At 42.0% G+C, this 14,993-nt stretch overlaps 1 protein-coding gene across 2 annotated transcripts; it reads right to left on the reverse strand.

Annotated features, from left to right (window-relative positions):
- Nucleotides 1–7,870: 7,870 nt before the first annotated feature.
- LOC100344696 (mago homolog B, exon junction complex subunit) lies at nt 7,871–14,968 on the reverse strand. Of its 2 annotated transcripts, none has more exons than XM_002722157.6 (5): nt 14,821–14,968; nt 13,040–13,098; nt 12,285–12,395; nt 9,539–9,621; nt 7,871–8,226 (listed from the first exon to the last, which is right to left on the reverse strand). In XM_002722157.6, exons 1-5 carry the CDS (start codon nt 14,912–14,914, stop codon nt 8,127–8,129), a joined length of 447 nt encoding a protein of 148 aa, XP_002722203.3. In that variant the 5' UTR covers nt 14,915–14,968; the 3' UTR covers nt 7,871–8,126. The 2 variants fall into 2 exon arrangements, with proteins under 2 accessions (XP_002722203.3, XP_089160714.1); XM_089304588.1 differs by having other exon boundaries at nt 12,285–12,480.
- Nucleotides 14,969–14,993: the final 25 nt, after the last annotated feature.

A 14,993-nucleotide genomic window follows, 5' to 3' on the forward strand; every position in this document is an offset into this window, starting at 1 on the left:
GCCAGAGTTGGGCCAGGCTGACGCCAGGAGCCAGGACCTTCTTCCAGGTCTTCTGGCAGGTACAGGGGCCCAAGCACTTGGGCCATCTTCGATTGCTCTCCCAGGCCATCAGAAGAGAGTTGAATCGGAAGTGGAGCAGCCAAGACTCAAACCTGCTCCAATATGGGATACCAGTGCTGCAGGACAGGGCACTAACTGGTTGGGCCACAGTGCGGGCCCCACTTTATTCTTTTCTAATAATAAGCACTTCTTCACTTTAAATGTATTCATGTAAAACAAAAAACAGGCCGGCGCCGTGGCTCAATAGGCTAATCTTCCGCCTTGCGGCACCGGCACACCGGGTTCTAGTCCCGGTCGGGGCACTGGATTCTGTCCCGGTTGCCCCTCTTCCAGGCCAGCTCTCTGCTATGGCCAGGGAGTGCAGTGGAGGATGGCCCAGGTCCTTGGGCCCTGCACCCGCATGGGAGACCAGGAGAAGCACCTGGCTCCTGCCTTCGGATCAGCGCGATGCGCTGGCCGCAGCGCGCCAGCCTCGGTGGCCATTGGAAGGGTGAACCTACGGCAAAAGGAAGACCTTTCTCTCTGTCTCTCTCTCTCTCTCACTGTCCACTCTGCCTGTCAAAAAAAAAAAAAAAAGCACACAAATCATTCATTTTTATGTATTTGAAGGGCAAAGCAACAAAGACAGCTCTTTATCTGCTGGTTCAATCTCCAAATGCCCACAGCAGGCCTGGGCTGGGCTAGGTATAAACCATTGTTGGTCTAACCCTCTGCACCACAACAACCACCTCTAAGACATGATTTAAAAACCATCATAGTAATTACCCACATGGGTACACCCATAGTTTATTTAAGCAACCCTTTGCTATTGAACATTTAAGTTGTTTTACAGTCTTTGCTAGTGTAAAAAGTAATTTGCCGGTACTTTTGCATGTTTTGTTAGAAACTAAGTTAGGCCTGCACTGCGGCTCACTAGGCTAATCCTCCGCCTGCGACGCTGGCACACCGGGTTCTAGTCCCGGTCGGGGTGCCACATTCTGTCCCGATTGCCCCTCTTCCAGGCCAGCTCTCTGCTATGGCCAGGGAGTGCAGTGGAGGATGGCCCAAGTCCTTGGGTCCTGCACCCGCATGGGAGACCAGGAAAAGCACATGGCTCCTGACTTCGGATCAGCGTGATGCGCGGGCCGCGGCGGCCATTGGAGGGTGAACCAACGGTAAAGGAGGACCTTTGTCTCTGTCTCTCTCTCCACTCTGCCTGTCAAAAAAAAAAAAAAGAAAGAAAGAAAGAAAGAAAAAAAATAAAGCTGCTACTATAAAATGATTTAAAAAAAACTAAGTTAAACACAAAATTATGGGGTTAAGAGCATGTGCATTAATGAACCCATTTGTTTCCACCAGTTGTGTGTGAAAATATTCACATTTAAATTTTTTTGATTTATTTATTTGAAAGGCAGAACTATAGGGAGAGGGGTGAGAAAGAAAGAGAAAGAGAGAGAGAGAAAGAGAGAGAGAATCTTCCATGCACTGGTTCACTCCCTAAATGGCTGCAACAGCCAGGGCTGGGCCAGGAACCAGGAACTACATCCAGGTCTCCATGTGGATGGCACAGACTCAGTACTTGGGTACTGCTGCCTTCCCAAGCACATTAGCAGGAAGCTGGATTGAAAGTGGAGCAGCTGGCATGCCGCCATGTCCCATCGTACCACAATTCCAACTCCTCACGTTTGATTTTTGAGAAGAAATGCTGATAAGTTATTCCTCTCCTTGAGTTTGGTCCTCAAATCTTACTTCTAATAGCTGTCTCCACATTTTTCAGGCCTCACGTTTTCATATATATTAGAGTTTAAAAAGAAATTCATTTGTGTAACTCTGATACCACGAGCCAGACTCTGCAGGACATATTCACATCTCACACTGAAATTTGCTTTCACTTGATTGATGTCTTTTCAATCTTCTGACTACAGTTTCATGAAACCCATAAGGTGCAGTGGTTAAGATACTCCTTGGGATGCCCAGATCTGAGAGCCTGAGTTCAGTCTAAGCTCTCTTACTGACTCTCGCTGCCCTCTGATGTGCACCCCAGTATCTGACCCCCAGACTGAGGTCTGGGCTCCTGGCTTCAGCCTTGGCCCAGCCCTGCACATTGCAAGCCTTTGGGGAGAGAACTGGTGGATGGAAGCTCTCTCTCTCTCTCTCTCTATGTGACTCTCTACCTGCCTATTACTTAGCTGATTAAATGGTTCTTCAAGTGAGGTGATAGTTGTTAATAAATTGTGTGGGCATGCGAGTGAGGTGGAGAACAGCAGGGGAGATGCATTATGCAGAAACAGCCTCATCCCTGCTTCGCTAGGTTTGACAAGTTCCTTGCTTATTCTTTGCTTCCCTCACCAGCCTCCAGCCACTACTAAGCCATCCTCTTCACAAGGCCTCCCTATGCTCCAGCCTCCCCCACCTCCCTTCCAAAATGACTGCACACAGTCCACTGCGTGTTCTGGCCTCAAGCACCCAGTGTAGGTTGTATAGTCTGTTACTCTAAATCTGTCCCTTGGCCTCATCCTTAATCTCTGAATCACCTTTGTGTCTGACACTTGTCATCATGTGGGGGCAGTCAGCTGAAATGCCCCACAAACCCCAACTGAGACCAGCATAGCTCAATCACATGAGCAAAGTTTCATGGGTGGAGTCTGGCTGTTTCAGGAATACTTTCTGCTAACCTTAGATCAGCTTTGTCCATCCCAAACCAAGAAATGAGGTATCCAAAGCCAAAAAATAAAGAAAGGGATTTGTGCTGAGAAGACAGATGGGGAGGTGGAAGTAATCATGATAGTAGAAAATGTGGCAGAGAGACACACTCACTGGAGCACCTCCTGTGTACAGAGCTGCATTAAATCCTTCAGCACTGCCTCCAGCTTATTATTGTTCTCATTTTACAATGAAGGAATTAAGGTGAAGAGGTTAGTTTAGATGCCTTAGGATGCATTATTGCTATTTTTGGGCAATGTTTAAAATAATGCCTGATGAGCACATACAGCATGCACAAACTGAGGATTCAGAATGGCCCGGGTTTTCAACAAAGCCTTGGCACAAAGTTTGAGTTCTAGAACCAGACGGATATGGCTTGAACTGACGGCCCTAGCCCCTCTGTGTTATTTCAGGCAAATTCAGTTCTCTAAGCCTTGCATTCACCACAGTAAAATGTAATACTGTTTGCCTTCCAAGGAAGATATGAAGATTAAAGATTAAATAAGGTACATAAATAAAAATGATCAATAATAACATGGCATGTATGTAGTAGACTCTCACCGAACATTAATGTTTGTTTATAGTCCATGATCCAAATCCTTCCTAGTTTCAAAAAATTAACAAGGCTTTCTGAATTCTTAGCCTCAGTTTCTTCCCATGTCCAGTGAGAATATCACCCACTTCATAGGCACACAAGAACCTGATGAAGTTAGCACTTGAGAAAGGCTTTCACTGTATTGGGGGGAGTGGATTTATTTGAGGAGGGCTTGGTTTTCCACTCCCATATTTCTGCAGATGGTGGAAATGTGAGGACTGCAAGTCACAGATCCTGACACACTGCTGTGTTTTGTCCCACCAAAACTCCTCCTGAGGCAGCGCCAGGAAGTGGGTTGTTAGTGGGAGGTGTTTGCATCAAGGGGTGGAGCCCCCGTGAATGGATGAATGACTGTCGTACTTCTGTGAGTTCTCCCTCTCACATGACTAGATTAGTTAGTGCAGAACAGGTTGTAAAGCAAGTCTGGCTTTCCTGTCCTGTCTTCCGCACATGCACACACCTGCTTGTCCTTCCATTTCCTGCCACGAGTTGAAGCATCATGAAGCCTAACCGGATGTGGCCACCGATCTTGAACTTCCCAGCCTCCAGAACCATAAGCCAAAACAATCTTTTCCTTGCATGTGATGCAGTCTCTGGTGTTCTTGTATAGCAAAGAACATGGACACAGACACACACACTAGGCTGGATTGTCTATCCAACCGCACTGGGCTCAGAGTGCAAGTGTTGGGAAGAACATCTCATTAACACAGTGTGGGAGCTGGGAAACATGGTAGCACAGCATAGCTTACAGTACTGCTCTAGAAAAACCTCCTGTAGCCTCACATCTGTGTATTTATATCTTGCTGCCCCATGGAGGTAGTGGAGGGAATGTTGAGGCTACTTTCGTGTCTTGATTCCCATCTGTATAGCTGCAGAGAGGTTGGACAGTCCTCAGGATGGGATGGAAGCTGGTGAGTGCAGAGCACATGTTTTTTTTTTTTGTTTTTGTATTTTTTTTTTTTTTTGACAGAGTGGACAGTGAGAGAGAGAGAGAGAGAGAGAGGAAGAGAGAAAGGTCTTCCTTTGCCATTGGTTCACCCTCCAATGGCCACCGCGGCCGGCACGCTGCGGCCAGGGCACCCTGCTGATCAGAAGGCCAGGTGCTTATCCTGGTCTCCCATGGAGTGCAGGGCCCAAGCACTTGGGGCATCCTCCACTGCACTCCCTGGCCACAGCAGAGAGCTGGCCTGGAAGAGGGACAACGGGAACAGAATCCAGCACCCCAAAGCACATGTTTTTACAACTCGTATATCCCTTCAGAGTTCCACATCTGTGCTGCCCATTGTTGTCACAGCAGCACATTCAAGGTGTGATGCCTACAAGTGCACTTGCTGAACAAAGTGGATAGTGTTAAGAGGAACTGACTCTAAAAGCTACATTTTTGGTAGTTTTTTTAGAAGGAGTATGAGACTAGGGATTAGAAAGCCAAACTGTAATTACTCCTTCTGAACTCTATTTTCTGTTTCTTACAAAGTTCTATATTTCTGAGAAAAGCAAATGTCCTCTTTAAGTGAGAAGGCAATCATCACAAGAAGTTAACAGGAGTTTAACACTGGACTAATGATGGGGCTGGTGCTGTGTCTTAGCAGGTAAAGCTGCTGCCTGTGATGCCAGCATCCTATATTGGCACCAGTTTGTGTCCTGGCTGCTCCACTTCTGATCCAGCTCCCTGCTAATGGCCTGGGGAAAGCAGAGGAAGGTGGACCAATTTTTTGGGCTTCTGCATCCGGGTGGGAGACCTGGGTGAAGATCCTGGCTCCTGGCTCCTGGCTCCTGGCTTTGGCCTGGCCCAGATCTGGCCATTGCAGTCATCTGATGAGTGAACCAACTGATAAAAGAACTCTCTCTCTCTCTCTCCCTCCCATCCACCCTAAAGAAATAAATATTTATAAAAAGATTGGATTAATTGAAACACCTGATACAGCCCTTGGATCAAAGTACAAACATGGAAGTATTACTTTATCAGACCACTGTTAATAAAGAAAGATGAAATATTGAAGATTTTTTTAATGTTCTTGTACATTGTCTTCAGAATTCTCCTGTGCTAAACACACAACGTTGTAGACATATGTGTGCTCACAAGTATGGAGGTGACAAGCAGTCACTTATTTCCTGATTACAAGACTTTTTTTTTTTAATTTGGGAAACCACATATTTACCATTCCCTTCAGCTTGCACAACTGGCTAGAAGCCTAGCACACAGCTTCTGGCCACATCTTGAAACCTCAGTGGCTTTATCGGTTCACAGTAGCTGTGGCGCTTCCTGTCAAGGCTGAGTGATGGACATCTGGAAAAGACACACTCATGCAGCGAAGGCTGGTCTGAGTCACTGCCTTTGGAGGAGTAACCGCCCAGGTTTCTGCCTCCTTATTCATTTGTCTTAATGCTTTTTTTTTTTTTTCTTTTTTTTTTTTTGCCACTGAGTGATTTTAAGTTTCCTAGCTTTTATGGTGGTAAATGGAACCTCTGGTTTGATATTTCCTGTTCCTCTAGCCACTCCATTTATCCTTATCTTCCCAATCACAGATATTCTAATGGTCTAGATTTATTTTATGATTGTAGTTATTCAAGAGGCAGAGAGGGGGCTGCTCTATAGCACAGTATGTTAAACCACCACCTGCAAGGCTGGCATTCCACTCCCGAGTGCCAGCTCAAGTCCCAGCTGCTCTGGTCTGATTCAGCTCCCTGCTAATGACCTGGGAAGGCAGAGGTTGATGGTTCAAGCACTTGGGCCGCTGCCACTCACGTGGTGCCCTGGATGGAATTTTGTGCTTCTGGTTTCTAAATCCTCAGATGCCTGCAACTAGACTGGACAAAAGTTGAAGCTAGGGGCCAGGAACTCAATTCAAGTCTTCCTTGTGGATGCCTGGAGCCCAATTTCTTCAGCCAGCACCAGAATCAAGAGATGGAACCAGGAACTGATGTGCAGCACAGGAGTCTTAATTGCCGGGCCCAGTGTTTGCTCCCTAATGGCCTAGATTTAAAATTCTGCATCGTCCCAACTGGGCCTCCAGTCCTCACACAGTAACCACCCTTCCTGTGATTTCTAAGTAACCAAATGAAAGAAACGTTTTAGAAACTAAGAATAACAACAAAAAGGATTTCACATGACTATCTGGACTCTGTGCTACTAAGGGATAAAGTCTAAGCATAGGTTGAAAAGGAAAAATTAAAAACACTCATCAGCAAATAAGTTTTTTTTTTATTCTTTAATCACTTTCCACCTTATCATACAGTTCAGAGAAAGGGGACAAGGTAGATACCAGATATCTTAAGCGGACTTCTTCAACCTGTCTACAATTCGTAGTGTCTTCTGAGGCAGACCCTACAGTCATCTTCAAACCATTCATTTACCTTTGTTTTCATTAATCTTAGCAGCAACATATGCCTGAGGGCTACCCGATTAGACTGCAAAAATACATCTCCATTATATTAAAAAGTTCATTAGACAGAGGATTCTAGAACCTATCTTCAAAGGGTCCTACAAGCCTTCAGACTAATGCTTCCACCCTAAAGGCAGTACTGACTGGTTGCTGGGGCAAGCAGACCCTAACAACCAGGACAGCACAGCTTCCTGGGACTTTGGCTGGAGCAGTGACAGAACCCTACAGGTTCTTTCAGACCATGCTACAGGAATGGTCGCTTATACAACTAATGAAAGATGAACTCTATGAGAAAGAGATTGCAGGCTGGGAAACACAAGTGGGAACTGTGCCCATCAGGAGTTATCAAAAAACATATGCACATACCTACATGTATTTAAGTCAAGACTCTATACAACATATAAAGATGGGAACTGGTGTTTCTCACATAAAAAATACAAATATTATAAAATATGTAATAAAGGCATAATCAAAGATATGCCAGGGCCGGCCCCGTGGCTCACTAGGCTAATCTTCCGCTTGTGGCGCCAGCACCCGATTTCTAGTCCCGGTTACTCCTCTTCCAGTCCAGCTCTTTGCTGTGGCCCAGGAGGGTAGAGGAGGATGGCCCAAGTGCTTGGGTCCCTGCACCTGCAGGTGAGACCAGGAGGAAGTACCCGACTCCTGGCTTTGGATCCACACAGCACCAGCATAGCGGCCATTAGGGGAGTGAACCAACAGACCTATCTCTCTCACTGTCTATAACTCTCTCTCTGTCTCTCTCTCTCTTACTGTCTAACTCTGCCTGGAAAAAAAATAAAATAAAATAAATAAAATTAAAAAAAGATATGCCTGACCGGGGTACTGACTTCGCTCTTGTAACACTGTTTGTTTATACCAAAAATAATTAAATGGGAATAATCTCTGAGAGCTTTGCAAATGTAAAAAACTCAGAATCTTCCATAAGCAATTTCTGTAAGTATCAGAAAATTAAATTCTATTAAGTATGAAATAAGGGACAATCTATAGATGGCTTATATGGATGAGATTTTGGCTATATAATTCTATATGAAAGAACTCTGCCACAGGATATGCTTACTAGAACAATTCCTAATTATCTTTAAAGTGAATCAGAGATAGACATAAGAAAAATATAAAAACCCACTCTCCATTCAGGCTTTAATATGTTTTATTGGAGAAAAATTTCAACAAAACATGGCTTTTATTTACAGAATTTAATGTGTGAGGGACTTCCAGCCCACATGGACCCAAGTGAAGATGACTACTGAGCCTGTTTATGTGTTTTCTTATTTTTAATGCACATACAAAAAAGGTTTTTCATATTCATAAAAATCCCAATATTGTAATGACAAACCCTCCCATATCCACCCTCTATTAAATATATCAACAGCTTCAAAAATACACAATTAAATTGGTTTAATCTTGAAGTGTAATCCAATGAGACTGAAAACTAAACATTTCAGATCCTGTACCAAATAGTAAAACACACGAAGGCCTTCAGGATCCCTAAAATTAGAAAAGGTGAAAGTTACTTTTTGTTCCTAGAATGAAAGACAATTTTATAAACTCCTAAAATAAAGCAAGACCAAAATCATAAAACAATTTTGCCAACTGGATTTAGGAGAAAGGAATGATTTTGCTGACAACTAAAAACAGATTGAACAACTGAAAAATTAACATCTCTTCTGCAAGAAAAAATAGTTTCTTCATCAATATTCTTCTTAGGGAAGTAACAGCTATGTAAAACATAAAGTGATATATATAAACATATATATATATTCAATACTGTAATGCCACAAACCTCATGTAGTAACTAAATATTTTAGTGCCTACTTTTTCTTACAATGACAAAAATCATTCTGTACCCTTTTTCATATTACTTTTTTCCACAGCAATCAAAAAATAATTCACTAATATTTTTAATTGATTTAATAATTCTCATCATAGGTAGTTTATTTTCCAATTATAAATAATATTTCAATGAGCATCATGTGCATAATACAATTTTCTAATATTGGAGAATATTTCTATAGAAGACAGGCTCAGAAATGAAATTAGTAGGTCAAAGATGAATGAAAACTGCTAATAGTTTATGCTGCTTATTATCAAACTGCTTTCCAAAAGCAGTGGACCAATCTACAACTCCAGTCATATATGACCGTGACAACCTCACCACCTACAGGAAAATAAATCTGACAGTTTAAAAGTTTAAAAGTATAAGACACTTAGTATGTGCCAGGCACTATGCTAACTTGGGAGATAGAACAAGGTTTTCACAGAGCTTGCATTCAAACCGGTGAAGCAAACTAAGTGATTACAATTCAGGATGGGGACTTCTTGAAAAGCAGGAAGAAATTTCTTGGCTTAGACAAGGGCAACGGTCCGCAGAAGCCCTTACAAATGCCCCCACAGAAGACACAGGACGTAGGAAGCCACAGGGACCTAAAAGTATTAAGCTTTACTGGATTTCTTCAAGTATAGGAGGAGAGTGATATGATTATAGGACTAATGACACTGGCATTCTTTCTTTAAATTTTGTGACACTGAACCTAGGTTTTTAGACAAAGTAGCTAATAAAGTTGGCGCATTATTATACAAAGCTGTTGGATTAACTTTGTTTACTTTGACAATCTGTGATATGTCCTGTTTGCTTCTTTGAGATACAAGATAACAAGTCTTTAATGATATAAAAAGCAGAATTACATCTGCATAAGAAACTGATAGGATGACACTGAAATATGCTTAAATTGACTGCAGCTCTAAAATAAGCCTGGTATAAATTATGCCAAATTCAGTTAAAATGCTTTAACATACTTACTTTGACTGATTTACATCAATAAGAGAACCTATTTTTGATGTTGTAAAAGAAATGTGTTCATCACCAATAACAATTTCAAGCTCCTGAAAAAAATAAAATTAAAAAAAATTTTAATGCAGACAAATGTAGTTAATTCAAAAATGTATCCTACAGATATCTATATTCTTGCTACAAAGTAATATCAATTTCAGATGCAAGTTTCCCAGCGTTGAAGGGGAAGATAAAAAACAAACCTTGATCTATTAGACACAGACCATGTACTTAAATTAAAATTTGCTCATATGCAATATCCTTGATTTTAAGATCAAGAATTTGCTTTCCAGAGACATCAGATAGTATAAAATGAGATGACACAGAAATGTTCTTTGTAATGTCAGCAAAACTACAGACATCATTTTGGAGCACAAGTTATAGGAATAACTATATAGGTATGAACCTATCTTACTATAATAAATACTAACACATTTTCCCTTTCTGTAAGGTTCTACAAGTAAAACATATAACATTAATAACTACCACAGTAGCACCTACCCTGTGTCTGATCCTGTTATTAGGAACTTTACACACATGCTCTGTAATTCTTAAAATAAAATTTATAAGGTAGGCTTTATTATTAGCCTTATCTTTCAAATGTGTAATCCAAAACTCTTTAAGAATCAGGAAAACACTTATTGACATCTACTATCTCTAAGAAGTGATAGCAATATTTGCTCCATGGATTCTCAAGATTAAAGACTAATCCTCTTGACTTCACAAAACAATTAAAATTAAGAACTATTAAAACAGTGGTGGTGCTGTGGTACAGTGGGTTAAAGCCCCAGCCTGCAGTGCTGACATCCTATATGAGTATAGTGTTCAAGTCATGGCTGCTACATTTTTGATCCAGCTCCCTGCTACTTCTGCTGGGAAAGCAGTGGAGGATGGCCCAGGTGCTTGGGTCCCTGAACCTATATGAGAAAGTGGGAAGAAGCTCCTGGCTCCTGGCTTTGGCCTGGCCCAGCCCCAGTCTTGGCCTTTGGCCTTTTGGGGGAGTGAACCAGCAGATGGACAATCTCTTTCTATCTGTCTTGACCTCTCTCTTTAACTCTAACTCTCAAATAAATCTTTAAAAAAAAAAAAAAAAAAGAAAGAAAGAAACTAGTAAAAGAAATGCAACAGGTGTTCCCAGTGTACCTTGTTATTGTATAAATTTTTCTCTTATTATTTATCTGTACATCTAAAGCCAATAACTAAGAAACTATGTCTACAATGATTCTTCAAGTTAAACTAACAAGCAGATGCCATTAAAGGCATTCCTAGCTATCAATTTGAAGATCTAATTATGCACAATCTGTGGCAGAGACCAAATGGAGAACTAAGATTCTCTATCAATCATAAAACATTGACACAAGAGGCAATTTCTACAGCTTGCCTACTTCTCCACAAACAGAAACCCATAAACACATCATCAAGTGGGTGGAAGAAGCCCTAGGCTCTCCCTAAGTGGAAAAGATCCAAAAGGTTAGCTGAAGCTGTGTCTGGTTTTTAGTACACACAAACATATATAGATATATGCATAAGGAAATCTGAGAGCCAAATGTACTTTCTAAAAGTGATATAATACATAAAAACAAATACTGTTCCCTATACCTTCATTTTCCTAAATAATTAAATAATGTTTCCTTAAATAGAAGAGTGAAGTACTGCTACAGAGTGTCAGCATCTGATAGATTTCTCCACATTTTCTTCCAGACAACGAAGGTGGTACAAAGTATAATCCTTGGGAATATATAAAAGTGAAATTCAATGTTTCTTCCTTCCAGGGATCCGATCTCCTTTCTCCAAGAGGTGAAAAGACCCAATTCAGAAACCAAACTTTCTACAGCGTGAAACTGGGCCTTCAGAGTTCTTCAGAAGCCCTTGGAGAAACATCAACGATTCTGAAGGGAACATGAGAGGCAAACACAACAGCCAGTGGGAACAAAGACATCAATCAAATCTCTCTCTGGAGCATGAGGTGGCAAAAATAAGAATTCTGAAGGAAATGATTTTACACAGTCAAGGAGAATCCCACGTCTTAAATGAAACTAACAGCACTGCTACATATGCCTAAAAACTGATTAAGACGTAAGAGGGGCCGACACCGTGGCTCACTAGGCTAATCCTCCGCCTGAGGCGCCGGCACCACGGGTTCTAGTCCTGGCTGGGGTGCCGGGTTCTAGTCCCGGTTGCTCCTCTTCCAGTTCAGCTCTCTGCTGCGGCCTGGGAGGGCAGTGGTTGATGGCCCAAGTGCCTGGGCCTTGCACCCACATGGGAGACTAGGAGGAAGCACCTGGCTCCTGGCTTCGGATCGGTTCAGTGCACCAGCCATAGCAGCCATTTAGTGGGTGAATCAATGGAAGGAAGACCTTTCTCTCTGTCTCTCTCTCTCTCTCACTGTCTAACTCTGCCTGGAAAAAAAAAAAAAAAAAAAAGATGTAAGAGGAATCATGTTTAACAGTGTGAAAACATCCTAATTTGGGCTGAGGTGGCTACAGAGAAGACTGTTGGGAAAGACATCTAAATTCAGAGCTATGTGCTGCTCCTTTACTGCTAGCAGGCAGCACAGAAAACAAAGCGAAGTGAAATAAAAGTACAGTGTATTTACCAGGAGCCCAGTAAATGCAGAGCCAAAGAATGAGGAAGCATTCTTCATAAATAAAGGGAAACACAGTTATATTACCAGTTTTACATATGCATGCATTTAAAGAGCCCACTGAATACAAACCTGTCGGCCAACCCTGTCAGGGGGAGGCCATAAGGCATCATCTTCTTTTGTAATTTCACTGTCATCAATAATCCTCTTCAGTTCTTCCATTACACTCTTGTGCACGTAAGCCTGAAAATGAATTCCATGAAAATTTCATAATGTCCTTCCACGTCTTCCCAGTATTCAGCAGAAAATGACAGAACAGTTATAAACCCTGAATATTCAAACACAACAGAGAAAAAATTCATTCTAAAAATACAGGATGAAAACTATTCATCCTTCCTGTGAACATTATTTTCTTTTCTAACATATTTACTTTCCCCTCTTTCATCAGCAGCCCCCTTTGAAAACCCTGTATTCTTTCTGTGTAACATGAGAATTCAAGTACCTCCAAGTGGTTAATGGTGATAACGCAAGGTCTTCTGACACAGAGACAAATACAAGTACACATCAGCTATTTCCTCATCCTTAATTTTTAAGCCCCTCATTTAAAAACCGTACTATGTTTATATCATGATTAGAAATTAGCTTTAACAGTGAATAAAGTAAAAGGACAAAGTTAATTACAAAGTGAATTAAATGATATATTCAAACACGAGACTCATTTGTTGTAACATATGCTACTATGATAACCAATTTAAAAGGAATCTCATTTCAATCTACAAATTGGTTTTCTCCTTATAATATAGCCTTAGATGTACTTTTGCAAATTCATTAAAGACACGAGGAAAATGGACTAAACATGAAAAACTAAACATTCAAAAAGAACTTACCTCTTTTCTGATCATGACATCATTTTTGTAATTACTATTATTGGCATATCTAAGCTTTCCTGTGGGAAGAGGAAAAAACTTCAATCTGTAACAAGTAAACACAGCTAAGATAAACAAATGACACCATAACCAGCTTTGAAGGTAAAGACCATTTTAAACTCCCATTTTTATTAATATTTCCTCCCTCTTAGATCAATGTTAGACACGTAGACACTCAGTAAACATTTGTTGGTAAATTGGTTGAAGTTAAACTAGCCAAATTTTTAAATATGTCAGGACCTCAACACATAATGGGTTATTTTTAAAGGCCTATTTTCTCAAGCTACATCATGAACTAGAAAGGGAAGAGCAAAGCAACTAGCATTTCTTTTAAACTTTGTTGTACATCTGTACTGGTGCTAAACACATTACCTAGAGCACTTAATCCAACCTGTAAAAAAACCCTAAAAGGCAGATTTTATTCTCACCTATTCAGTTAAGTAATGAGTCCAAGTTCACACCAGATTCAGACATAGCTCCACTTTCTTCTAATACTCACGCTGTCTCCACTAAACCAAAACATTTTCTTTTAATAATTTCCCTTCAAATTACTGTCTATCAATCATGGCAAAGCATTGTAAGTGGGAAGCACACAGTGTATTGCTTCTGGATACAAACTTGATACAAATGGGGGAGAGTGCAGATGAATAAAGTGATTAAGGTTTCCAAATAATTACAGGGCTGTAGTTACCTTGAGTTCTGCCTGAAATGCCTGACACTTCCCTCGTCTCACATGTGATTTCCCCTCTAAATCTTGTTTCAGACTCTCACAGAACCTTGTCCAAAACAAGCACAGAGTACTTACTATCCACACCGCTTTATGCTTTGTTACACGTCTTTATCTCCCACCACGACATAACTCCTTGAGGGAAATTAAAGCCTTCTTCATTAATGTATTCTCAATTTTGGTATTTACATCTTGCTCAGCATTTGGTGTGCAAACAATGAAAACCTATCCAGTTGAACGGCCCTTGTTGGAGGTCAACTGCGTTCAACGGACAATAACACGCTCTAAAGAGGAGTCAAAAGACAGAGCTGCTGGCGGCCAACAGGTAGCAGTCTCACCGAGCCGTCAGCTCATGGTCTCAGTCTATTTCCCTCTCAAAGGTCAACAAAAAACACCTAGTATCACTCATTACAAGGGTCGGGTCAGGCGCTCATCCTATGAGAACCCCTCCTCCCCCGCCCCCCACCCCAGTAGAACCAGCCTCTCTCTCTCTTTTTTTTTTTTTTTTCCACTCTTAATGCACTCCACGGCGAACTGCAATTAAGCACATAGATAAAACTCATTCTCTTCATTTGTTTACCCGGCGGTCTGCTTCCGCACACAGGCCTGATGAAGAAAATGAATGAATGGGTGGGCAGAAAGTTGCTGGCGTCACAGTTATGAAGTTACTTGGTGGGGGCGCTCTTAAAAATGTTCAAGCATGAGGTCGACGACCTACTTACTCCACGCCTCTCAAAATCCTTTCTAGGGCGCGGATTCCAGGATTCTGACTACTGACTACATTTCAGTCCGCGGCAGGGTTAGTTTTCCTCGCTCAATGTACAGCAGTTCCCTTTTATTCGCAGACACCGCGAGGGTCTCCTATACGCTTAGACTCTTCTTTATTTCAAGGGAAGCAGGGGCAAGCTACGAGCCCACCGAGGCGCGCTCACCCCATCCTGGGAGCCTCCTCCGCTGCCTCTCCGCCTGCCTTTCTTTTCAGTGTAGCGGTGCCAGCGGCCCCGACATTGCTTACCGTCCGGCCGAAACTCGAACTCCAGAAACTCGTGTCCAAACTTGCCTTTGTGCCCTACATAGTAGCGCAGGTAGAAATCACTAGCCATAGACATCTTTGCTCCCAGACAAGCCCGCCCAAAGCCCGGCCAACGTGCCTCCCGGCGCCCGGCAGTGACGTCATCCGCGCAGGCT

The sequence above is a fragment of the Oryctolagus cuniculus genome, chromosome 9, assembly GCF_051225735.1.
Source record: "Oryctolagus cuniculus isolate XC-2025 breed Fujian yellow rabbit chromosome 9, ASM5122573v1, whole genome shotgun sequence".
Taxonomy (NCBI): Eukaryota; Metazoa; Chordata; class Mammalia; order Lagomorpha; family Leporidae; genus Oryctolagus; species Oryctolagus cuniculus.